This window comes from Macrotis lagotis, chromosome 1, assembly GCF_037893015.1.
Source record: "Macrotis lagotis isolate mMagLag1 chromosome 1, bilby.v1.9.chrom.fasta, whole genome shotgun sequence".
Classification (NCBI taxonomy): Eukaryota; Metazoa; Chordata; class Mammalia; order Peramelemorphia; family Peramelidae; genus Macrotis; species Macrotis lagotis.
Window position 1 is genome coordinate 650,395,451 of NC_133658.1, and position 25,580 is coordinate 650,421,030.

The window sequence follows — 25,580 nt, forward strand, 5'->3', positions numbered from 1 at the left end:
TAGATAGATAGATAGATAGATAGATAGATAGATCGATAGATCGATCGATAGATAGATAGATAGATAGATAGCTATAGTTATAGATAAATAGTATATCCAAGAGAAGAATAGGTTAGATTGTTTTTTTTAATAACCTCAAAATCTATCTGAAAGAAAGATCTAGGGGCAGCTAGATGGCACAGTGGATAGAGTACCAGCCCTGGAGTCAGGAGGACCTGGATTCAAATCTGGCCTTATGTACTTAATAATTGCCTAGTTGTGTGACCTTGAGCAAGTCACTTAACTCCATTGCCTTGAATAAATAATATTCTTAAAAAAGAACTAGAATATTTTATTCTATCAAGCTATATTGCAGGCTCTCTGAAAAATTAAAATGACTAATGAAAATCAAAAATGGACAAAAGTCACACTGGGTGGGTATCATCAGTTACATCAATAAAGTATTCACATAGAAGAAGTCACAGATCCATCTGACTTTTAGTACAGTATTTTTTTTTATTTTTTCCAATCATTTACCTCAATAAAATTGATTGAAAATCATTGTCATTTTAACTTAGAAACATAGAAAGGAACAATGCTAAAATCTAGCTTATATGATGAAAGTAATTGGTTAAATCTAAAGATTCACACAATCTGAAGGAATGAAACATCTTTTTTAATACAAAAACATTTCCATTGTTAATCATCCCTAATAGAAGAGTGCACATTTCTAAACAAAGTCTAAAAATACCAAAACTTTTATTGCACTACTCAAATTGACTGCTAGAGCCAAAAGAAATCTTCAAAATTATCTAGTTTAACCCTCTCATTTTACATATATATAGAAACTGAGGTTTGGAGAGGAGTGATTTGCTTCTCTCTACTAATTCTTCATTAAGTACCAAATTAGTGGGGAAACACCCACATTTTCTGATTTCAGGTCCAAAAATATTTTGTCAATGCCACAAGTTACAATATAACATTACCTGAACTGGATGAATCCTGGTTTTGATGCTTCCAATGCCTTCCACTGTAGTGACTGCAGACCCATGGAGAGAACATATAGGAACCAGACAGGCAGTAGCAGAATAATGGCTACAATGTTTTAAATAATGTAAAGGAAGATAAGTGATGACATAATAACATCATTTTCTGTAGAGTGATTAAACATGTCTGACAAAGTATTATGGAGCAAATCTCACTAAGAAATCATGGATTTGTGAGGAAAGTGCAAAATGGGATTGGAAGGGAGATAGTTTAATGGGGAGGAGGGTGAAGAGAGATTATGAAGATAATTCCCCTAAACCTTTATTGTTTCTTTGGGGTGTAGGCTGTGTTCAAGAAAGACTAGTACCTTGGGTATGAGAACTGCCAAGTCCCTTTCAGCCCTTTCCAAATTTGAGGTCCATCTAAACCATCTAACTCTCAAATCTGGCTCCATCATCAGTTGTCTTTATTCTGTCTTGCCACTGGATCATGATGATTTTGGAAGAGAGAGGCCAATAGTTTTGTGCAATTCTACTTCACTTAAATCCAATTTGGGCACGTATTAAAAGACATCACCCATACCGTTTAATCAAACCTATCTGAAAGTTTGGTGTTGACAGGCAAGTAATGAAGTAATAGGTGTAGATAAACTAGGAGGTGTAGTCTCAACCCTCACACAGACAACTTGGGTCATAGGGTTGTTTCCTCAATGAAAGCAGCAGTGGGATTTAGCTGTCCTCTGGGAGACTGAGCAACCCTTTAAGAATTGCACTGTTCACTTCCTGGTTTGAGGACGGGGCAAGAAAAAGGATCGTAAAAATTGTCTTCTTATCTAACCCTGGTCTGCTTTCCACAGAAGGTAAGGATCCCATCCTGCGATCAAAACACACAAAAAAAAAAAATCTACAAAAATTTCTTCAAAGAAGATTCCACTCACCATTGGAGCATAGAATGTGCACACACTCATAGACCACACAAAATCCAGTAGATCTGAAATATGAACAGCTCTTGTTGCAAGAGAATTTATCAGATATGGGATTATCAAATGGAAACTCTGACTGAAACAACAAAGGTCGTCTTACTGAAGTGAGAGTTGGATACATGTTTTTCTGGAGCTGCCACAGTGAAGGGGAGCACCATGAAACTGGGGTAGGTTTTGCTATCAAAACTAATCTAGTCCACACGTTTGAATTCTACAAAAGGAGTGAATGATAGGCTCATGAAAATGAGATTGCCACTTCCAGGAAAACACTATAACACCATTATCAATGCCTTTGCTCCCACCATCACAAACCCTGATGAAGTCAAAGAAAAAATTGGAGACCCTTAACATCAATGTATCAAAAGAGGACAAGCTTATAATTCTGGGTGACTTTAATGCTAGAATAGCTCAGATTATCAGACATGGTAGGGAATCCTTAGGAGAAATGGAGTTGGAAACAGCAACTTAGTACTGAATACTTGTGCATCTCATGACCTGCTCAACACAAACATTGTTTTCCATTTACCTAAATGCAATAAAGTTTCCTGGATATGCCTTTGTAGTAAACATGGGACCACATGATTATAAGAAGAAGAGACAGACAGGCTGAACTGATCACAGATTCAATCTCTTCAATCTAAATATTCACATTCAACCAAAGCTGCAACCCCAAAGCAAAATGACTACTAGAAGAAGTAATGTCAAGAGATCAGAGCAGTAACAATCTGTTGCTAACTTGGAGGGAAAACTGAGCCAACACACAGTTGGCAACAGTGGAGCAGAAAAAGAGTGGGCAGCTTTCAAAGATCTGGTGTACAGCACTGCATTCTTCATGTGGCTCAGAACTCTCACAAACATCAAAACTTGGTTTGATGAAAATGATAGGGGAAATACAAAAGCTGCTAAGTGAAAAATGAGAACTCAGTAGAATTTGACAGCAAGAGAATCAATCCATTTCTAAGACAGCATTTAAGTTCATCAAAAGTAAAGTACAAGTTAAGTTTAGAGAGATGCAGTAAGAAGGCAGGTGAAATTCAGTTTTATATAGATAACAATTCAAAGTGCTTTTATGATGCCCTGAAGGCTATTTATGAGCCATAGACCTCTGGTGCATCTCAACTATTCAGAGCTGATGGAGTTACATTAATGACAGGGACATGATGCTAAAGAGATGGGCTGAACACTTCCATACTGTTCTTAACAGACCATCATCAATCAATGTAGAAACCACTGACCATTTACCTCAGGTATTGAATGTCAATAGGGTCCTTTCAAGTGCCAAAGGACCTCATGTTGATTCCATTACAGTTGAGATCTACAAGATAGATAGGGGGGTTCATTGCTCAAAAAGTTGAATGAAATTTTCCAGGCTATTTAGCATGAAGAGATTATCCCCCAAGAATCAAGGATGCCTCCATCATCCATCTGAAGGTAAAGGGAAAAATTGTCCTATGAAAATCACAAGGGTAGGGGTGGCTAGGTGGCACAGTGGATAGAGCACCGGCCCTGGAGTCAGGTACCTGAGTTCAAATCCGGCCTCAGACACTTAATAATTACCTAGCTGTGTGGCCTTGGACAAGCCACTTAACCCCATTTGTCTTGCAAAAACTTAAAAAAAAAAAGAAAATCACAAGGATGCTTCTCTTAGTCATTGCTTATCTTTCACCTGGAAGATAGTCACCTCACTGAGAGCCAGTATGGCTTCAGAAAGGGTTAAGGAACAGTTGATATAGTGAATATTGTCAGACACTTCAGAAGAAATGCCAGAAGCAGAACAGTGGTCTGAATACAATGTTTGTAGATCTGATCAAGATCTTTGACACTGATTCAGCTAGGTAGTGCATTGGATAGAGTACTAGTCCTGGAGTCTGGAGGACCTGAGTTCAAACCCTATCTCATTTACCTAATTAATTACCTGTGTGATCGTGGCCAAGTCACTTAACCCCATTACCTTGCAGAAAAAGAAAAAGCAAAAGAGAATACTGATTCATGATGGCTAATGGAAAATTTTGTCAAAATTTGTTTGCCTGGAAAAGTTCATCAGTATTAAACATCAGTTTCATGATGGCATGCTTGCAGGGGTTCTGGATTTTGGACAATGCTCTTGAGATTTATCGGTCACCAATGGAGGAAACAAGGCTGCATTCTTGCTCCCATGCTTTTTAGCAAGATCTTTTCAATCATTATCAAACACCTTCACTGAGGATGAACATGACCTCAAGGTCAGCTACATCACTGAAAGAAAATTCATTAACTTGAAAAGGCTACAAATCAAGGCCAAAATGGAGGGAGTATTGATGCATGATCTTCTGTTTGCAGATGATTGTGCATTCAATGCAGCCTCTGAAGCTGAGATGCGACATACTATGGATCTGTTCTCTGATGCTTGTGCTAATTTTGACCCAGCGATTAATACCAAGAACACACAAGTGTTCCATCAGCCAGTACCACACCATCCAAATATAGAACTATCAGTTAAAGCAAATGGAGCAGTTCTGAGTACTCTGGACAAGTTCACTTACCTTGGCATGTTCTTTCCAAGGAGGTACACATTGACAATGAGGTTGGTACACGCATTGCCAGAGTTGGACCTTAGAAGATTATTACTTACCTTCAAAACTCAATTCAAGTTCCATCTAATACCTGAAGCCTTTGCTTCAGTATTTTATTATTTTCCATTTATCATCCATTATCTTGTATCCATATCCTTTCAGTAAATTGGTCATTGAGAATAGAAACTAGTTCTGTACCTGTTTCTGTGTATATGTGTGAATGCGTATGTATGTCTTCATTTTCCATCATAGTGCTTCCCACAAAATAGCCAATAGTTAAATGTCAGGTCAGTTGTGCAAGTAGGCAAAGAAGGGAAATCTACAAAGTCTGATTCATACCTTAAATTTGGAAAAATTAGAATTCAAAATTTCAAAGAAAGCATAATATAAAGAAATTTGATCCAAGAAGATTGGAATATGCTCTAATAGCATAAATAATTTCATTGGGGGAAACAGATTCTAATGAGACTAATATAAATATACAGAGAACTCAATAGCGGCTTAGATATTTTTTAAAAAGTATTTACAGTAGATAGAAGCAAAAGGAAATAGCTAGTGATAAATTTAAAAAAAAACAGAATAATCTTAAAGGAATATGAGATTGGCAATGATTCCAAAAGCAGTAAAAAGGTTTTAAAAAAAAGCTATAGTGGGGTCAAGGTCAAAGAATGGATAAGATAACTGTTTATGATGAAAAGAATAATGATAATAATGATGGAGAGAAGAAAGAATTGTTTGATTCTAATTTTGCTTTATTTCCTATATTCTTGCATGGGAAGGACAAAACAAAAAAAAAATGACAACTAAGGAACTGATAAGTGGAAAGATGAACACCTAGATGAACGCAATGAATTTCAGGTCATCAACTTGAAATAAACTACATTCTTCTAAGACACTGAAAAAAACTGTGAAATATGATTTAACCTTTTGTTAATAATTTAAAAATCACGAGAGAAGTATTTTAAGTTACACAAGGGCAAAAACTCTCTTGATTTTCCAGAAAGGGAAAAGTAGGTCAACCTATTAATGAATATATATTAAGGGATTATTTTAGAAAGTATTCCTAGGGTTTCTCCAGTCTATCCCCATTCTTATGCTAAAAAGAACAAAGAGAATGCTGCAGTCCATAATCTATCACCAAGAATGATATTGACCCAACAACTAGTAGGTGTGTTGGGATAGAACAGGCAGCAATTCAAACCTGGCCCGAAGACACTCTGAACTCTTGTCCCTTTTCTTTTCCATGGGAAAACATTAATATTCTCTTCATTGGGAATTCTCAATTTAGGGAATGTAGGTGGCAGCTAGTTGATCTAGAGAGCTAGATCTAGATAACACAGAGAGGAAAGAAACATATTTCAAAATATCCTTGGTACACAAGGGAATTGATCTTGCCAGCTGTGAACAAATTTTCACAATCTGTTACTAGGAGGGGAATGTCAGGACAATTCCTTACTCTGAACAAAGCAGTGGCAAAGCTAAAAGACAATAGACAATGTGGTCTGGTAGCCTGGAGTCAAAATGGGTGGAAACAGTTGTATAATCAGATTATCCAATTTTCAGTGTGAGCATTTAAAACCTTGGAAATTGCTACAAATCAGAAATGAATTAGTGTTTTGTTGATTGCCTAGACAGTATGGAATTACAACAATTAAACTTTAAAAGTGTGTCAAGGCTATATTTCTTTTTCCTAAAAGCAAGTTGTAAAACATTTATAGTCACATCCCTGGGTGTGACTTCTGTGCACAGAAGCTTGTTTCTCATTCTTTTATGAAACTTCCCAAGATGATTCACTGTTTCTGGAAGAAAGAAAAGACCTTTCTCCTCCTAGATATGGATGGAATGCCAAGTCTAATGTCAGGAAGACTCAATGTCCTGAGTTCAAATCTGGTTTCAGGTACTTAACTGTTTGTATAATCCTGGGCAAGTCAACTATTTGCCTCAATTCCTCATTCTAAAATGAGCTTGAGGAGGACATAGGAACCTACTCTAATACCTTTACTAAGAAAATCCCAACTGGGGGCGCAAAGGACTGGACATGACTGAAATGACTGAACAAAAATAAGTAAGAACGTGGAATCCTAGCCTGAGGTGGATTGCCTTGATCCTGAGTCTCTCACCTTCCATTAAGAACTAAATCAAAATCTGTCAGTTCATTAGGACTAGAGAGTTCCCTTTTCTAAGACAATTTTATATTTCAGCCAAGTTATGACACTGACTAATCCAAGCAAAATTATAAGGAAGGTCAACTTTGTCTTTGTCAGTCTTCTAATCAAATAATAAGTCTTTTTTAACCTAGAGACCACTTTGTGTTCCAGTTGCAAAGAAGCAGAGGACTTTGTTATCCTAATCTTTTCTAAAGTGTTAAGATTGATATGGGGAATTTGATTTTCAGCAAAATTCCAATATCAGAACAGATCATAGAAATCTTTCAGGAAAACCACTGCATTTTACAGATCAATAAACTGAAACCCAGGGAAGAGATGATCAACTCGGTCAAGAGCAGAGAGGTAATAAGTTACAAGAGAGTAAGGGTTTAAAGCAAATTTTCTGACTCCTAATCATTTCCCCTACTACTCTGTTTCATCATTTGACAAATGAGAAAACTGAGGATTAAAGAAATGAAAGAAATTTCCTAAGGTTCTGAAGTCAAGTTATATGTAAAAAGAAACCTTTGAACTAGATAATTTCTAGAGTTCTTTTTAAAAAAGATGTTTTGAGCCTGTAAACCAAAAAACCTTCAAGATTCAAAAGAATTTCTTCAAGTTAGTGAGGAATATGTGTATAACTGAAATCATGGTCTGTAAGTTTATAGTGTAATGGAACTATGTCGCATCAGTGCCCACTGTTCCAAGCAGTTATCTTCTGCAAAGCATGTGGAAAGTTCAATGTACCTTCTTTTGGAAACACATAATATTGTTTAATAAATGAACCCTATCCCCAAATTAGTACATTTGTGAGTAATCATGACTAATGCCTCTCCAGTTTCTTCATGAGGAAGAAAAAGAACTTTTAACTAGCTGCTTAGTCAGAACTAAGAGGGCCAAAAAAAAGCTTTACTGGAAAAAAAAAAGATCTCTTTGTCACTTTGTTGACAAAAACTGCTGTTAAGTGAAGGGAGACAGTGATACCATGCTGGCCCCTCTTCTTCCCACTCAGGTCAAAATGTGGCCTGGAAATGCATTTTGTTTTGTTTTGTTTTTATCTTAGATGACTGCATATTGGAGATAGATCAGGACACAATCTTGTGAACTTTGAAAGTCAAATGAACCCTGGAAAATTTAGGACCTGGATTTCATAGAAAAAATCTTATTTGCTAATAACAACAACCACTGTTGAAGAGCCCTGTGAGGAGCTAGCACAGCACTAAGGAGGAAGTTTTGTGAATTTTTGTGACCTTTTTTTTAGGTAAGAAAATGGAATAGGTCACCCATCCTGTATGTTATACATAAAAATGAGCCTGGAATAGTGTGCTCCAGTTTAGGGTGTTTTTTTTCTTTGGTTCTTGCTATATCTTTTTAACAAATAGACCTTTTTAAAAGATAATTCATATTGTCTGTTGACATTACCAAAGAGAAAATAACTGCTTAAATGATATTGAGAAAATACTGACCTCTAAATTCTGTGATCCTTTTAACCCTCAGTCTTGCTGGGCAATTGGAAGTGGGTTTTTTTTCATTTTTTCAAAGAACTATTTATTACAAAGGTATAAAGGAAATAAATAACTGAGGCATTCCCTGAGGCAAGCAATCTCTAGGTCAGTTTAAATGCAAAAGAACAATGGGAACATTTCTACTAGACCATAACTATCTAGAGATTCCAGATTTCTGACATCAAATTTGCTATCATTGATTCTGCAGGACTCACTAATGCAGAATATATTGGTATAGCAATACTTAAGAACAGAATTCAATAATATAAAAAGTATCAGTCAAGCAATCAACAAATGAAGCTTTCAAAATTACATCAATGGAACTGACTTCTGAGAGCATACATACCACAGAAAAATTAACTATGTATTTATTACTTTTTTTAAAATCCAACCTACTTAATCCTCAGTGAAAATGTTGAGTTAATATATGATTTCCAAAAAGCTCCCACGAACAATGCATAGATTTTTTTGGATTGTGCAATAATATTTCCTATAACCATGATAACTAAAAGCAGGGAAATTTTATGGTCAAGGGAATTATCAGAAAGAATAAATCCAGTGAATCCTATAGCTAGGGAATCATGCAGCATTAGGGGAATTTAAGGTATCTAATGAGAGTCAATCAAAGAAGAATGAATCTCAGACAAAATTCCTATGGTATTTACTCCTTTCTCCTTCCCTCAACCACCAAATTCCCCAGAATGTATCATTACAAAGGATACTGGATCTTCTTGGTGACTGGGTTGTATTTTGATATCATTACTGTGCATGCTCCACAGCCTCCTGTTCCACAACCATATTTGGTTCCTGTTAGGGAGACTGGAAAAGAAAGTAGTTAAGGAAATAGGGATATGGACATGTTTATTTCATTTTAAGTTTTTTCATTGATACCTAACAAGTCACAAGTCCAAAAAATGATTACTGAATGACAAACTTTCCCATATCTTAGATCAGAGATTTACATAGATAAAAGATAACTAAGAGATCATTCATTCCAATTTTCTCATTATGTAGCTGAGGAAACTAGGGCCTTAGAAATGTAAAGATTTGCTCAAAGTTACAATTCTTTTAAGTTGGAGAACTAAGATCAAGCCAAGCCACAAACCCTTTCTTTTTGGAGAAATTCTTAAGTTTTAGTGGGTTTTTTAGCATTAATGCATTTAGAGGAAAGAAGAAATATCTATAAAGCTATGAGCCTGTAATACTACCATAGTTGGTTGAGGAGTGAATATTTTTTTCCACTCAACCATTTTTTTTTAAATTTGAAAGCAAGTAATTTGTTTTCCTTGATATTCTTCCGAATGAACTGTTTAAATCAGAGGTGTCAAACTTGTAACCCCGCCCCTCCATTACCCCAGACCCAACTCCCAAGGAAACTCTCATGTGTGACTGAACCAAATGAAGGATTAGCAAATAGTTTAACAAAATAAATTGCAATACTATATATATTGTTAATTTATGATTTTCCAAGTAAATATATATCCCTCAGGATTCTATATATCTATTTTAGTTTGACAGTATAAACTGATCAATTTTTTTGTATCCTGTGAGTTTATCCAATGGTTTACTATTTCCTCTAGTTCATTTTACAGATGAAGAATTGAAGTAAACAGTGTTAAGTGTTATGCCCAGGGTCTCAAAGCTAGTATCTGAGGCCAAATTTGAACACAGCAGGCTTTGTCTTCTATCCAATCTATCACCCAGTTACCTATTTAAACATTTTAAACTAGACAAAGTTTGTGTTCTGTTGTCACAATCTGAAAGAACCCAGTATTTTCTCCAGACTAGGAAGAGGCATCAGGGTAAGATTTTCATAGAGAATTCATTTTATGGATATGTTCTATGCTGAAAACACCATCTTTCTGAATCAGTACATTAACTATTCCTGGGATGGAATAGGAGCTTTCCTGGAAAAGTTAGGAAAAGAGAAGAGAAAGAATGGTAATTTCAAAGTATAGACATTTCTACTGAATAATCAAAGTTGAACATTTTGCATAACAAAAGAAAAACATTAAAAAGTCTAGGAAGGAAGGAAGAAAAGTATAAGAGATTTTTTTAAGGGAAGGAGTAAAGCACAGGTGTCAGATCATGTCTATTTTGTAATTGTGCCTTAGATATCTTTTGATTGCAACTTACATAAACTTCAAGATCTCTAAACTAGCAAAACATTGGTTATATAACATAAAATATGTTTACAATTATGTAAGAGGATCATACAACTGAAAACTGAATATTACTTTAATGATAATTTGAATCAATTCTTTCATTTTATAAATGAGGAAACCAAAATTCAAAAAGAGTAAAAGAATTGCTAAGTCACACAACAAATATGTCACTGATGTAGTGAAGTTATACTCCCATTTATAATTTGGGGGAAGGGTATCATTATATGACGTGGAAAAAATGATATAAAAGTTATCAGGAAGGGTATCATTTTATGACTTAAAGAAGATATAAAAGTTATCTCTAGTCCCTTCTTCCCTTGTCAAAAGTAGACTTTGATTCCTTCCAGGAGGGGAAGCAGGTCAACAAGGAGTCAAAGGTTGCTATTTTTCTCTCTCTCCTCAGAGAGAAATATATGCTCACTTAAATATTAGTTCAGCAGATATGGTTTTCAGGTTCGAGCTAAACTTCACATATTACTTATCACTTACTTCCACTTAACACCAGTTCCACAATGAATACACATAGAAAGTAGGGGGAAAATTATCCAATTTAATAGCAAAAAAAGAAATCAGGGAAGGTATACATAGAAGAACATAATCCAGACAATAAAGAGTGAAGGAGTTTTTTTTTTCCTTTGGGAGTGAAATAATTCAATTTAACCAAAAGAAAGTGTACCAGATCTTGTCCAAAGGGAAACTTCCCCAGTGTATCAATTTGGATAGAGAGACATATATAGATTTCCCACTCCTCTTATATGGTCTTCTTTCTAGAGTCTTATTATATTTTCAGCAAATGTAAGTAGGAATGTCATCATCTATTTTCTTTCTCAAAGCTGGAAGGCAGAAGCACCTAAACAACTGCCAAGCCCAAAGAATCTGAAGAGACTCGGAGAAACTACAGAGTGTATAGAACAAAGTTCTCCTCTTTCCTGGTTCCACCAATTCTGCCTTGCTCTTCATATAGGCTTATAGCATTGATTTCTACCAATGAGGGAAAGCACCCAAACCAATGGACTTTGGGACACAGGTTACACAGAACTGAAATTATAGAGTTTAGAGTTGAAAAGGATCTTAATAGCCATCTAGTCTAACCAACACATGAAAAGAATCTCTCTACTACAATATTCTTTTCAAGTAATCAAATAACATGGACTTGAAGATCTCCAATGAGAAGAATCTTCCACTTTTCTAAGAGGTCTCTGCCATTTTGAGACAACACTGGAGGAAGTTTTGCCTGACACAGACAAAACGTTTTCTCTTTTCAACTTCTATTAGGTGCTCCTGACTATATTTGTGATTATTTGTGAATCTCTGCTATTATTATTCAAAAGTTTTTGTGTCAAAAGTATAGATATATTAATTTACCAGAGATATGGAAATCAAAATCTGGAAAATAGGTAGAAGGCATATTAATTATTATCTAGTTTGAACATGGAAGATGGGAAACCCATATTCAAAGATGTGAAGTGACTTGCACAGGGTCACAAAGGTGGTGAATAGCAGCATAAATTAGATCGGATCAAGTCAAAAAGCATTTATTAAGTACACAGTAGCTCTGTGCTAACTGCTGGGGGTGGGTGGTGAGAATGTTACCAAAAAAAACAAAAAAAAAAAGATAAAACACTTCCTGCCCTCAAGAAACTCACAATCAATTGATGGGAAACAATATGTTAGCAAATATATTCCAAAAAAGGTATTATTGACATAATAAGTTGTAGATAGGCATAGGGAAGATACTAAACATTTAGGAAGATCAGAAAAGACCTGTTAAATACAGGTGGGATTTTAGCTGAGACATGAAGTACGGAAGGTAAGTAAGAGACTAGAGGTGAGAAGAGTGACTGCCAGACTTGAGGGATAGTCAATGAAAATGCATAAAGTTGAAAAATGGAAAGTATAGTGTAAGGAAGAGTAAACAGGCCAGAAGTATTGGAATATAGTAGAAAAGATTAAGGTATAAGAAGAATAGAAAGGTAGTGTGGATGGATCTAAGTTTTAAAGGACACCTAAAGTCAAAAAGAAATTATTTTTGATACAGGAAGTTACTGATCCATTTTTGGAACCACTAGAATTAATGACCAGAATAGTGACACAGAGGTACCTGCATTTGTGGAAGATCAATCTGACAACTGAGTGGAGATTGTATTGGGAAGATATTTGAGGCCGAGAGGACATCAGCAGATTATGGCAATGGTCTAATCATGTCTTAATGAGGGTCTGCACCAAAATGGCGATAGTATCAAAGGGAAAAAAGGTGATATATACATATAGTTGATGGTATAAAAAAAACAGAACCATCAAATTGACAACATATGGCAACTGCCATATAATGGTAGTATAAGAGAGAGAGTTAGGAATTGAGCATGATACCTCTGTTGTAAAAGTAGATAAATGATTATCTTCTTGACAGAAATAGGAAAAAGGGAGACTTTGGGAATAATGATAATGAGTTCAGTTTTGAACATGTGGAGTTTATGATGCCTGTAGGATCTCTAATTTTTGTTGCCTAATAAGCAGTTAGAGATATACAACTAGAGATCAGGAAGCAGGTTAGTGCTGAATAAATAGATCTGAGAATCATAGGCATAAGATAATTAAATCTATAGGAATTGATGAGATCACCAAGGAAAATTAAAGAGAAAGAAAAGAGAAGGGGATCCATAGTCTTGAGGAATATTTTTGGTTAATGGGAATGGTCTAGATGAAGACATAACAAAGAAGAATGAGAAGGTATGGTCTAACTGGTAGGACATAGTAATTATGCTGAACTATATAATGATGTGAGATGTAAGACCATGGAATCAGCTCAATTTGTTAAAATTTGGGGCAGGGGAGGAAAGGGGCAGTGTAATATAATGTACTGCAACTCAAGAGATTTGAGATTTATAGTCTTGACTAAGTGAATTAACTTCTGAAAAACCTAGAGGAAAAGTATAGGTTAGCCTAAAAAAATAAAATGGAGAATAAATATATGAATTGACTTTCAATATCACTGTATCCAGTACTTGACTTATGTATAGTATTTTACTTGAATATTTTTAAAGTTCCTTTAAACACCCTCAATAACTTTAATCATTTTGTGAGAACAAGAATGTTATATCAAAGGACTTGAGGATGTGGTATTAGGGAGTTCTTTGGTAATTACTGGGGTTTTTTTTTTGCTTTGATATAGCACTAAGCTCAAGTATACAGTCTTAGATGAAGTCTTATAAATGCTAGCCTGATTTGAAAGAATCTATGACAGAGGCATAATGTTATGCTGTAAAATTTTCAAGTATATTTATAAACATTTTTATTTTGTCCCAATAAAGAAAAGATTCAAAGTCAAAAATCCTGAAAGAACTAGACTTCAAGCTCCCTAAGGTCAAGGACTGTCTAAACTGAATATGGTTTTCTCAGTTCTTAAACCCAGTGCTTAGCAGAAAGAAGTTAATAATTGTTTCTTGTTATTAATATAGCCTCACAAACTATTAAACTCTTTTTTAGATACAATCAATTTCAAAATAGCACTTATACACTCATATTTACTATCAAAGTCAACATACAAATTAATTAATTAACATAGATATATTAAACACTTACCTCAAGATATTGGCAAAAGCACTTGGAATTCAAAAACAGAGAATTAAACAATCTCTATTCACAGGGAACTGTCATTTAAAGTAATATTTACCCAAAGATAAAGAACATGTTTTTAAAACCAAAAATTAGAACATATCCTCTGACAAAGGATTTATCTTTTTCAAAGGAAGAAAGAAAAAAAAAGGAAAGAAGGAAGGAAAGAACTTTTCTCTATCTAAAGGAATACTCCAACCCCTACAAATTCAACTGAAATTTCGAAATGTATCATTAATTGCATATACTTTGTTTCTTGTTTTTATACTTATTTTAAGGATTTTTAGACACTTTAAATTCCATTCATCACAGTACTAGAGAAGTTAAAAAATGTAAGGATACGGACTTTTCTCAGGTAAAACAAAAGAGTCACTTCAGGATCTGGATGTCTTTCTACAACCTGCATTTAGAAATGAGAGGAAAGGTTATTATAATATACTGAAGCCAACCTAATCATATTACTTAATTTTCATTTTGCTGTGTTAGGCATTATTTTGATTCTCCTAATGGGAAAAACTGATATTCTTAAACCTTGAAATTTTGTCATCTAATATCATAAAATCCTGCAACAGACATCCTAGCTTGATATCAGTTTCTTAGGACTTTTCAAAGTGACTAACATTGTGCATTCTTTTTTATCATTCATTGTGAATCCTTACTAGTCAGTTAACAAACAATATAAAGTAATACAGACATTGTACTAAGCACTTTGAATACAAACAAGGGGGGGAATACATTTTCTTCCCTCAAAAAGCACATATTCTAATCAGGGATACAACAAGCAAACAATTACATATATATGTATATATATATATATATATATATATATATATATATATATATATATAACATATATCATTAGATCACTAGTAAGTGGGGGAGGTGACAAACGGTTCGAGGATGTGGGAAGCTGAGTCCTAAAGGACACCAGAGAAGAGAGGAAGTGGTTGTGAGAAGGGAGAACATTTCTGGCAAGGAAGATACCCAGAGACAAAAAACAGAATTGTACTATGGAGAGTGGCATGGGAAGAACAGCAAGTAGGTTAGACTATCTTATAATAGAGTATGTAGAAAGAAGTAAAGTATAAGCGGATTAAAAGGTAAGAAGGGATCAAGTTATAAAAGTCTTTAAACAAAAGATTTCATATTTGATCTTGGAAATATTAAGCAATCATTACAGTTTATTTAGTAGAGAGGGTGACATGACCCCACCTATGCTTTAAGAAAAACACTGGCAGCTGAGTAGAGAATGGATTAGAGAAGAGGAAAAACCTGAAGCAAGAAGACCAATAGTGCAATAGTGATGAAATAAGGTGAATGAGACCACACCACAGTGGTGGTGTGAGTGAAGAGAAAGGGATATATCCGAAATTGTTAAATTATGAATGACAAGATGACAACAAATGATTGAGTCCATGTGTTCTAATGACTAGAAATATAACATCATGGCTAAAATATATATTGTGCGATCCTGGACATCACTTAACCTCTAAGTTCCCCTAGGAAACAAAATGACTATAAGCCACAGAGCAGATTCCAAACCTCACTGGTCTATGGAACCTGCAAACCAGAAGTTCCATACATCAATGAAGTCACAAGTTTCTGACTTAAAAGAAAAATAGCAATCAATTTTCTGGGAGATTTTCCAAGGATTTAGGTCCCTATCTTCTATGGTTTGGATGACCCAAGTACAGCTTGGGGAGTCAGGAAGAAAACTGATTTGTAAGTGGTGGCATAGAAGAAACAGCGGTGGGACAGATATGATGATTGTTAACAATGCATTTTGTCCTTTCTTCTAAGTTTTCCTTCCAAAAGTTTGGAAGGGAACCCTTTTCCTCACAGGTCTAAATCAGGACCTTACCTGTTTATGTTGTGTGTGACCTCACATACACATACTAGTATATATGGCATTTGTTATAAGATCAAGCCAATGGCACAGAATTGTAGTTAATACATTTACTTCCACATTCATATTTTATAGATAAAAAGCTAAATTCTGAATTACACAAACTTCCCCCAAAACACCACCCAGAGAAGAAGGAAAAATTCACAAAATCCCATATTTCCCTTCCCTTCAGAGAAGGATCCAGGATGCCCTATGGTCTTTCACACTCTGTAGTGATTTTTCCCAGACCATTTCACCAGCCTTCAAAGTCCAACTATTGATTTCACTTTCTCTATGCACTTTTATCACTCTCTCTCCAAAATCTAGCACACCCATAGGTGCAAAAATAATCTACCATATACCAGTACCAGCACCAATTCACAAAGGAATATTATATCTAATCAACTTGAAAATTGCAGTAAGAAATTAATAAAAGGATGTTATCTTCAATCCTGAGATCATCAAAACATAGGACTCCTAAATATTTTTAACAAATATTTATATAGCTATCTCAGAAAGATAGTTGCCTTTATACAATATTAAAGAGGACATTTGAGAACACTTAATTTTTTGAGTAATAATTTAAAGAACAGAAGCTGCAATCTGTACATTTGTACAAATGTACATCCTCTACATTGAATCTCTCTCTCTACTACTTATACACACTCACATACACAGTCACACAATTCACACATTCAATAATTTCTAAGTGTTTAGGGGGGGTGAAATCTCCTTAAAATAATTTCTCTGTCTTTTCTCATTTTTTTCTCTCTCACTTTCCCCTCAGAAATATAAAAAGCAAAGATGACAAAAGAAGGAAGTAACAAAAAAATGACACCTACTTAAAATATTGAATATCTTAGAAAAGGTTTTTTAAATTATTATTGGAATGTTAAAAGTATAGTTAATATTTATCTAAGAATTTTAAAGGTTTGCAAAGCACTTTCCACAAATTATCTTATTCATTTAATCCTGATCACAATTTTATGAGGTAGGTGCTATATTATCCCTACTTATCAGATTAGGAAACTGAAACTGAATTAATTTTATAGGGTGATACTTGTAATTTTTAAAACCCATAAACAGGATATTCAAGGTCTTCTGGACTGCAAAGAATTCTAGAATTCTAATCCATTAACCAACTCACTGCCACATGACAATTTCATTCAGGCAAAATAAAGGAAAATAGAAAATGTTGATGACTTGATTCTTTGGAGAATTAAACCCACTTTTTCTTTTCTTAAATTCTATTTGCCTTAAGCTCACTCAGGATATAGTATAGGCAAATTGCCATACCATATAGTGCAAATAGAGACAAATGTGACCTTTTAGATAATACATATCCTAAAAACCTTCTACCATTGCTACATGATAAATAAATATTGAATACTCTACTGATAAAGACTTTCTCTATGACAGTAAACAAGGAGAAACTGAAAGAAACTCAGATAACTGAGGGAATCTGTGAAAATTTTAGTCTCTAGATTGATCTGTAGATTAATTTAACTTGCTAGAATTCACTCTGAGACAAGTAAAATTTGCTCAGAAGGGTTGGTTTGTTCTCATTCTATTGCTATTACTATCATAGCTATAGCAAATGTTTATTATAATAGCCCTGGTGAACTCAGTCATATCAAAGTTTAATTTCATAAATTTCATACATAGTTGGACAAGATTTTAAAACTGTATATCTGCTAAATTACATTCCATCCATCATTCTTTACCAATTGCAAAAGAAAAAAGGAAGCAAACTAATCACATTAATATTTGATTTCTAGAACATATCTAGAGTACATCTAACAGTAACTCAGTTCCCAAATACAAAAAAGCTAGATGTGAAATATTTTTTTATACTGGAAAGGAAATAAGATGAGTAAAAAAGAAAAAGGATGAGAGACTATCTAACTAAAGAAAATATAGCTGTATCTTAAGTCCTTGTTTAAATAACATCTATGGCAATTCTTTAAAACCACTTCCAAAACTCACCTTTTTTCCATTCACAAAGAAAATCAGATGATCAGACTGATGAGGAGTAGTAGAGGTCATTATCATAGAATAGCTCAGCTGCCAACATCTAGCTATGTAAAACAATAGGAGAATGTTCCAAAATGAGGATAGGGAAGTTATTTATATGCATCCAAATGGTGCAATTAGTGTTGCCTCCCACACTGCTGATAATTGTTTCATAACTGTTAGAAAAGTTATCCACCCTTTCTTTCATGCAATTTGTAGATTCTTCTTTCATGTCCAATTTGGATGAGAAGTATCCTTTACTCAGGAAAATTCATGTAAAATGAAGTCATAATAATACAAATTAATTTTGACTACATATAATAAATGCAGCTTAACTTTTAATAGGTTTTTTAAATTTTAATCTACCATTTCATAAATCTATAATACCTAGTAATTAAATTTTAATACTTTTAGCACTCACATTTGGACTTATTTCATCTAAGTTTGGGATGGGGATGGGATAGGCTCAGAATATAAGGATATTTTAGAATTAATACATTTAAGAAAAAAATTTAATAGACTGAAAATATTTAAAATCTAAAAATATGGCACAGTGGATAAAGCACCGGCCTTGAAGTCAGGAGTACTTGGGTTCAAATCCGGTCTCAGACATTTAATAATTACCTAACCATGTGGCCTTAGGCAAGGCACTTAACCCCATTGCCTTGCAAAAGAAAAAAAAACTAAAAAAATCTAAAAATAATAAGATTTAAGAGCTCAAAAGGAACCTAATAGATCATTTAGTGAAAACCCCACCTGAGGAAACTGAAGTCCACAGAAATTAAATGAATCATCTAAGTTGACATAATTGACAGACAGGGAATTTGATACCTGGTCCTTTGATTCCAAATCCAGTGTTCTTTCTAGGGGTAAAATGTTCAGAGCTGTAAATAACAATAAATAACCATCTCTATAAAGAGGGAATGTTTTCTTGTATTTTTTTCACTGTACTGATTCTTTACTTAAAATAAGTATTTCAAAGTACAAAATGCTTAGATCTATCCATTAAATTATTTACATTGAAATGTGAAAAATTCACATTTTTACATGAATAATGATTTAATGAAGAAGAATGAATAAAAATTTTTGTTCCACTCCCAGAATGAAACTTAACAACCAATTTTATGGAAACACCATTAAAATTAGCAACAAATTCTAAATTTCACAAATTTTCATAAATTTCCACAAAAAGAAATTTAAGTCTACTTATATTTCTACCGAGGTGTCAACGAAGATTAAAGAGCAGATGCAGAAGGTCACGGTAAGTAGTAACAAAGTAAAACTAATAGTAGAGTCTTTAATGATCTGGATATATTTGTAAACAGAGAGAGTGCCAATATAGAAAGAAATTAAATGGGGAAATGTGTGAAAATGTATTTCTAAAGTATTTTTATTATTTACTTACCCCCACCCACCTTGATTCATTTTCAAAATTCCCATATTTAATTTTTCCTAGTTTCAGTTCCTCCAACAAATTCTGTACTAAACTAAATGTAAGGATGGACAGGTACAGTGAAACAACCCTCACTTCTCTACCTAGCAAGTTGCCAATGACTTCCTTCTTGAAAAATCCAATGATCTATTTTTAGTCCTCAACATTTTTCACCTTTCAACAGAATTCATAATCATTAGCTACTTCCTTTTTGGAGTTTCTCCTCTTTGGGTGTTCATAACAGAACACTATTTTTATCTTTAAACCTCTGTTTGCTTCTTTTCTTTCTCCTCTTATTACTCATGCCTCCATAATATCTTAGTTCTTATGACTTTTGGTAAGTTGTGTCTTTCCCAAAGATCTGTCCTTATTTTCTACTCTACTTTCTATATTCATTCTCTTAGAAGAGTTCATTCATGCTCTTGTAGAGAACACATTTGTTGAGATATAGCAACTCATATGTTTTGGTCTGAAAGAAACTTTTATCTAGATAGAGAAAGAAAGGCTAAATCCGGAGATTTCTCCTTTCCTAACTAAAACTCTAGATGTGGAAGCTTCTGGGGAACAGAGACCATTTGCAATACTTGAAGGCAATAATAGATTGGGTTATGCACAAATTCTAGATAGAAATTAATACCAATAGGTCTGATGTCCCCAAGGATTCAGAGCAGGCAACAGTTTATAACAGAACAGCTGTGGATTAAGAAAATTTATAAAACCTGAGGTATAATGATTAAAGAAGAAAGCTCATGGAGCAGACAATGCCTATTGTTGTGGTGCATATTAAGAACAAATTCATTATATAACAATAGATGGTGTCATATATTATTTTCTGGCTGCTATATTACTTTGTGTACTGTGTTAATAAGTCATTGCTTATTGTATATTATTGTATGATACTGATGAAGGGGAATGGGTGATGTCACCACAAAGATCATGATTAGCTCTGAAGGTGAGAAGGTTCAGGATTTTTACTTCATAAACCTGTAAAATTCACAGATTATTTTTTTTTCCTGGACAGTAAGTTACTTGAGGACAGACTGAAAAACAAAAGGCTAAGCAAGAATGCCTGAGGGAAAGCGAAAAGGAAACATCCATAAGAGATGTTGGGCTCAGACTTGTGTGAAAGAATCTGATGTGGAAATAAAGTGGGCCAAACTTTTCTTGTGCAGAGTTAAAGAGGGACCCCATCCCCTCTACATGACGGGGGCCAGGTATCCACTTTGGAAGATTGAGAAGCAGGAAACTGGAGGGAGGATAAAGGGATGAGGTGAGTATGCTCTTATCTTGGTTAATTTACATTTAACAATGAAGTTACATTAAACAACAGGAGGGAATTTATATCTGATTGGAGTTTTATGGAAGCCCTCAGAGAATATAGATAGGCACAACTGATATTTTCCTGATATTAAAAACAAAGACTGATATTTCTCCTTCAACATATCTCCACTCAGATAATTTTGGGGTCTTGAATTCTTTTGGATCTCTTCTTCTGGAACTATTTCAGAGTTGTAATTGTACATATTGTACATATCATGTACATATCTATCCTTGCAACACATTCATTGAAAAAAAGCATTGCCCATGGATCTTATTTTTACCAAATATTGACAGAGTTTTAGATACTTTAATATAAATTATTATGCTCCTTTCATGATGCTAGGTACTTAGCCTACTACAAATAGGAATGTATCTTTTTTTTTTTAGTTTTTGCAACACAATGGGATTAAGTGACTTGCCAGAGGCCACACAGCTAGGTAATTATTAAGTGTCTGAGGTCAAATTTGAACTCAGGTCCTCCTGACTCCAGGGTTGGTGCTCTATCCATTGAGCCACCCAGCTGTCCCCCAAATAGGAAGATATCTTTGTTAGGGTCCGAGAAAAGTCCCCAATTACAGAACAGAGGCACTCGACACAATGGAGATGTAATAGCAAGGATTTATTAAACTAGCTCGAGTTAGGGTTCCATCCTAGGACAGGGCTAGGATCCTGGAACCCCAAGTAAAGTGAGGAGAGACATTATATATGGTTCAGTAGGGAATTTCCAAGCATCTGCTGGTTGTATTGAGATAGTGTGGCATGTTATCATTGAATGCAGGTCCTCGGGGAGGTTCCCCCGTTGCATGGTCTGATAGATGACCAGGTGGAAACTTAGGAGCAGAATTTAGGCAAAAGTTCATAGGTTTCAAAACTCAGGGTCTTACAATCCTAAACCATTTTAGATCTCTGTGTTGCACAATTCTAGAAAGGTTTCTTCATCTTTTGAGTTATATATACATGTGAATACTTTTTGATATAGCACTTATATAATATAGCACTAAGCTCAAGTATACAGTCTTAGATGAAGTCTTATAAATGCTAGCCTGATTGGAAAGAATCTATGACAAAAGAATAATGTTATATTGTAAAATTTTCAAGTATATTTATAAACATTTTAATTTTGTCCCAATAAAGAAAAGATTCAAAGTCAAAAATCCTGAAAGAACTAGACTTCAAGGACTTTCTAAACTGAATATGGTTTTCTCAGTTCCTAAACCCAGTGCTTAGCAGAAAGAAGTTAATAATTGTTTCTTGTTATTAATATAGCCTCACAAACTATTAAACGCTTTTTTAGATACAATCAATTTCAAAATAGCACTTATACACTCTACTATCAAAGTCAACATACAAATTAATTAATTAACATAGATATATTAAACACTTACCTCGAGATACTGGCAAAAGCACTTGGAATTCAAAAACAGAGAATTAAACAATCTCTATTCACAGGGAACTGTCATTTAAAGTAATATTTACCCAAAGATAATGAACATGTTTTTAAAACCAAAAATTAGAACATATCCTCTGACAAAGGATTTATCTTTTTCAAAGGAAGAAAGAAAAAAAAAGGAAAGAAGGAAGGAAAGAACTTTTCTCTATCTAAAGGAATACTCCAACCCCTACAAATTCAACTGAAATTTCGAAATGTATCATTAATTGCATATACTTTGTTTCTTGTTTTTATACTTATTTTAAGGATTTTTAGACACTTTAAATTCCATTCATCACAGTACTAGAGAAGTTAAACCTGTTTAGATCTGTGAGGAAAAGGGTTCCCTTCCAAACTTTTGGAAGGAAAACTTAGAAGGACAAAATGCATTGTTTAACAATCATCATGTCTGTCCCACAGCTGTTTCTTCTATGAAACCACTGACAGATCAGTTTTCTTCCTGACTCCCCAAGCTGTACTTGGGTCATCCAAACCATAGAAGATAAGGACCTAAATCCTTGGAAAATCTCCCAGAAAATTGATTGCTATTTTTCATTTAAATCAGAAACTTGTGACTTCATTGATGTAGGGAAGTCCTGGTTTGCAGGTTCCATAGACCAGTGAGGTTTGTAATCTGCTCTGTGGTTTATAGTAATTTTGTTTCCAAGGGGAACTGAGAGGTTAAGTGAACACACACACACACATACACAAAAAATTAAGTTTTCCTAGAAACTAGGAAAAATGGTCTCAGACACTTACTAATTACCTAGCTGTGTGGCCTTGGGCAAGCCACTTAACCCCATTTGCCTTGCCAAAAACCTAAAAAAAAAAAAAACCTAGGAAAGATGGCCTTTGAGTAGTTCTATAGTCTCATAAACTATGACTAAATCTCCACAAAAAAAGTTCTCAAATCTCTATGGGTTTACCTGCTTTCCTTAATCCTATCTGATAGCAAGAAAAGAGGTTTTTAATAAACTGACTCTCATACCATTCACTAAAGAGAAAGGTAAAAAACTAAAAGGTTGCAATCAGAAAGGGACTTGGAGAAGAGGTAGCTTGTTTAATGCACTGGAGTTGAAAAACTATTAGAGGGTCTATCTAATGTTTCCTAGTTTTTATCAGAATGTTACTACACTAGCTATATTATTTATTTAACTACAAATTTGAGGTCTGTATGAATGTTAATCTGTATCTCCCAGAAGAAATTATTGGATGTGGGGAAAGAGAACTGAGACAAGTGAATTAACCAGTCTTAGACAGAGAATCTGGAAAGTAAAAGCCTAACTTTCAAGCTTGGGAAAATGTTCTGAAGCCAGATACAGAAGGCAAAAGTTTTTCTTCAAGTAAAAAGATGCCTATCAGATTCAAAATTTCAAATGCAGTCTCTATGGGCCCTTGTCCTGCATTGAAAAAATATCTTCCTTAAATACCCTACTTCACTTCAGAAACAGTACTTCAAAGCATCTACAAGCTTAAGAGTTGCTTTGTCTATGACTAATTTCTGTCTTCCTTTCTAGTCTGTATTCCTTAGTTTACTTGTCACACAGTCCTTCAATTCCCTCTATATTTGTATATAATTCAACTTGTGTAACTTGATTTTTTAAATTTATTTTTTAAAAATTTTGACATTCAAATTGTCTTTCTCTTATCTAACCTTGCTCTGACCATTGAGAAGGCAAGAAATAATATATATCAATTATACCTATGATTTCATACAAAAATATTTCAAAATTAACAATGTTGTTAAGAAAATAATAAAAATAAAGAAAGTGAAAAATTATGCTTCAATTTGAACTTAAAATTCAGTCTCTTTGGAGGTGGATAGCTTTTTTTTCACCTTGAATCTGTTTGAATTGTTTTTAATCATTGTCTTGACCAGAATTACCAAGACTTTCTCAAATGATCAGTGTTAAAAAAATATTGCAGTTGATGAAAAGAAAGGTGGACTAGCCAAGTCAGGTCTAAAAATATATTATAAAGTGAAAATCAATATTTAATACTGCCTAAGAACCATGGTAACAGACAATGGAATAGATTAAGTATACAAGACAAAGTAATAAATGAGATTGCAATCTACTATTTGATAAACCCAAAGACTCCAGTTTCTGGGTTAAAAACTCACTATGTGACAAAATTACTGGGAAACTGGAAAGCAATATGGCAGAAACTGGACATAGACCAACATCTCACACTCTCTTGCAAGATAAGCTTGAAATGGATGTATGATTTAGACTTAAAAGGATGATATCACAAACAAATTAGGAGAGCAAGGAATAGTTTACTTGTCAGATCCATGGAGAAGGGAATAATTTATAACCAAACAAGAGATTGGAGAACATTATGAAATGCAAAATGGATAATTTTGATTACATGAAAAAATGGGGTTGCACAAATAAAATCAATGCAATCAAGATAAGAAAAACTGAAAGCTGGAAAACAATTTTTACAGCTAGTATTGCTGATAAAGAATCTCATTTCTAAAACAGAAAACTGCCTCAAAGTTATAAGAATGAAAGTCATTCCACAGTTGATAAATGGTCAAAGAATATGAGCAGCTAGTTTTCAGATAAAGAAATTAAAGTTATCTATAGTCATATGAAAAAATGTTCCAAATCATTATGGATTAGAGAAATGCAAATTAAAACAACTCTGAGGTACTACCTTGTACCTATCAGATTGGTTGATATGACAGAAAAGGAAGATGACACATGTTAGACAGATGCAGGAAAAGTGGAACACTAATGCATTGGTGGTGGAGTTGTGAACTGCTCCAACCATTTTGGAGAAAAATTTGGAACTTTGCAAAAAAGACAATAATATTTGTACATACATTTTAATCCAGCAATAACACTCCTTGGTCTTTATCCCAAAGAGATCATAAAAAGGGAAAAGGACCCACCTGAACAAAAATATTTATAGCAGACCTTGCATAAAGATAATTTTAAATTACAAATTATAAATAGGACATCAGTATTACTGGGAAAATAGATCCAAGTATAATTAAATTTATTTTGGTGTCAATTCAGTGTCTTTAAGAGAAATTTAATATTATTATTATTTTCACATTATAATAGGAAACTTGTTAGTTGAGTGTTTTTTAAGTTAAATTATGTGATTTCCAAAAGAAAATAAGGGGAGCCATTCCCCCGGGTCATAGTGAAGCTCACTTGATTATATACTCGTTCATTTTAATCAGTACAAAATAATTTTAATCAGTAGAAAGAAAAAATAGTGAAATTTCTTCTGGTAACTGGTAAACCATTTTTCCTTATGGCAACTTCATTAGAAGAAAATAATTGTATCTAGCTCTAAGCTGTGATTGGTGAAATTTACCATTTGACATAAATTTGGTATTATAATTGTTTTATTTTGAAGTTTGGAGTCAGTAATCCACCACTGAGAGAAATGTCATAATCCAATCAGATGGAATATGGATATGAACCATTACAGGTAGAGATCAGTATTATTCATTGAAGTGTAAGCTATTTGATCTAGGAAAAGTCAGAAGGACAATTTTTGGCCATAGTTCAAGGTGGACTCCTGCTGCTCAGTTTCCCTATTATACTCTA

At 34.0% G+C, this 25,580-nt stretch overlaps 1 protein-coding gene across 1 annotated transcript in view; it reads right to left on the bottom strand.

Moving 5' to 3' along the window:
- Positions 1-17,921, bottom strand: part of LOC141507571 (aldehyde oxidase 4-like) — a 159,108-nt gene extending 141,187 nt beyond the window's left edge. Inside the window, exons 1-4 of the mRNA XM_074215353.1 lie at positions 17,804-17,921; positions 14,275-14,332; positions 8,875-8,971; positions 966-1,074 (exon numbers count right to left, since the gene is read on the bottom strand). Coding sequence (XP_074071454.1) covers positions 966-1,074; positions 8,875-8,971; positions 14,275-14,332; positions 17,804-17,869 — 330 coding nt within the window. The 5' untranslated portion in view covers positions 17,870-17,921. The remainder of the gene's footprint in view (positions 1-965; positions 1,075-8,874; positions 8,972-14,274; positions 14,333-17,803) is intronic.
- Positions 17,922-25,580: the final 7,659 nt, after the last annotated feature.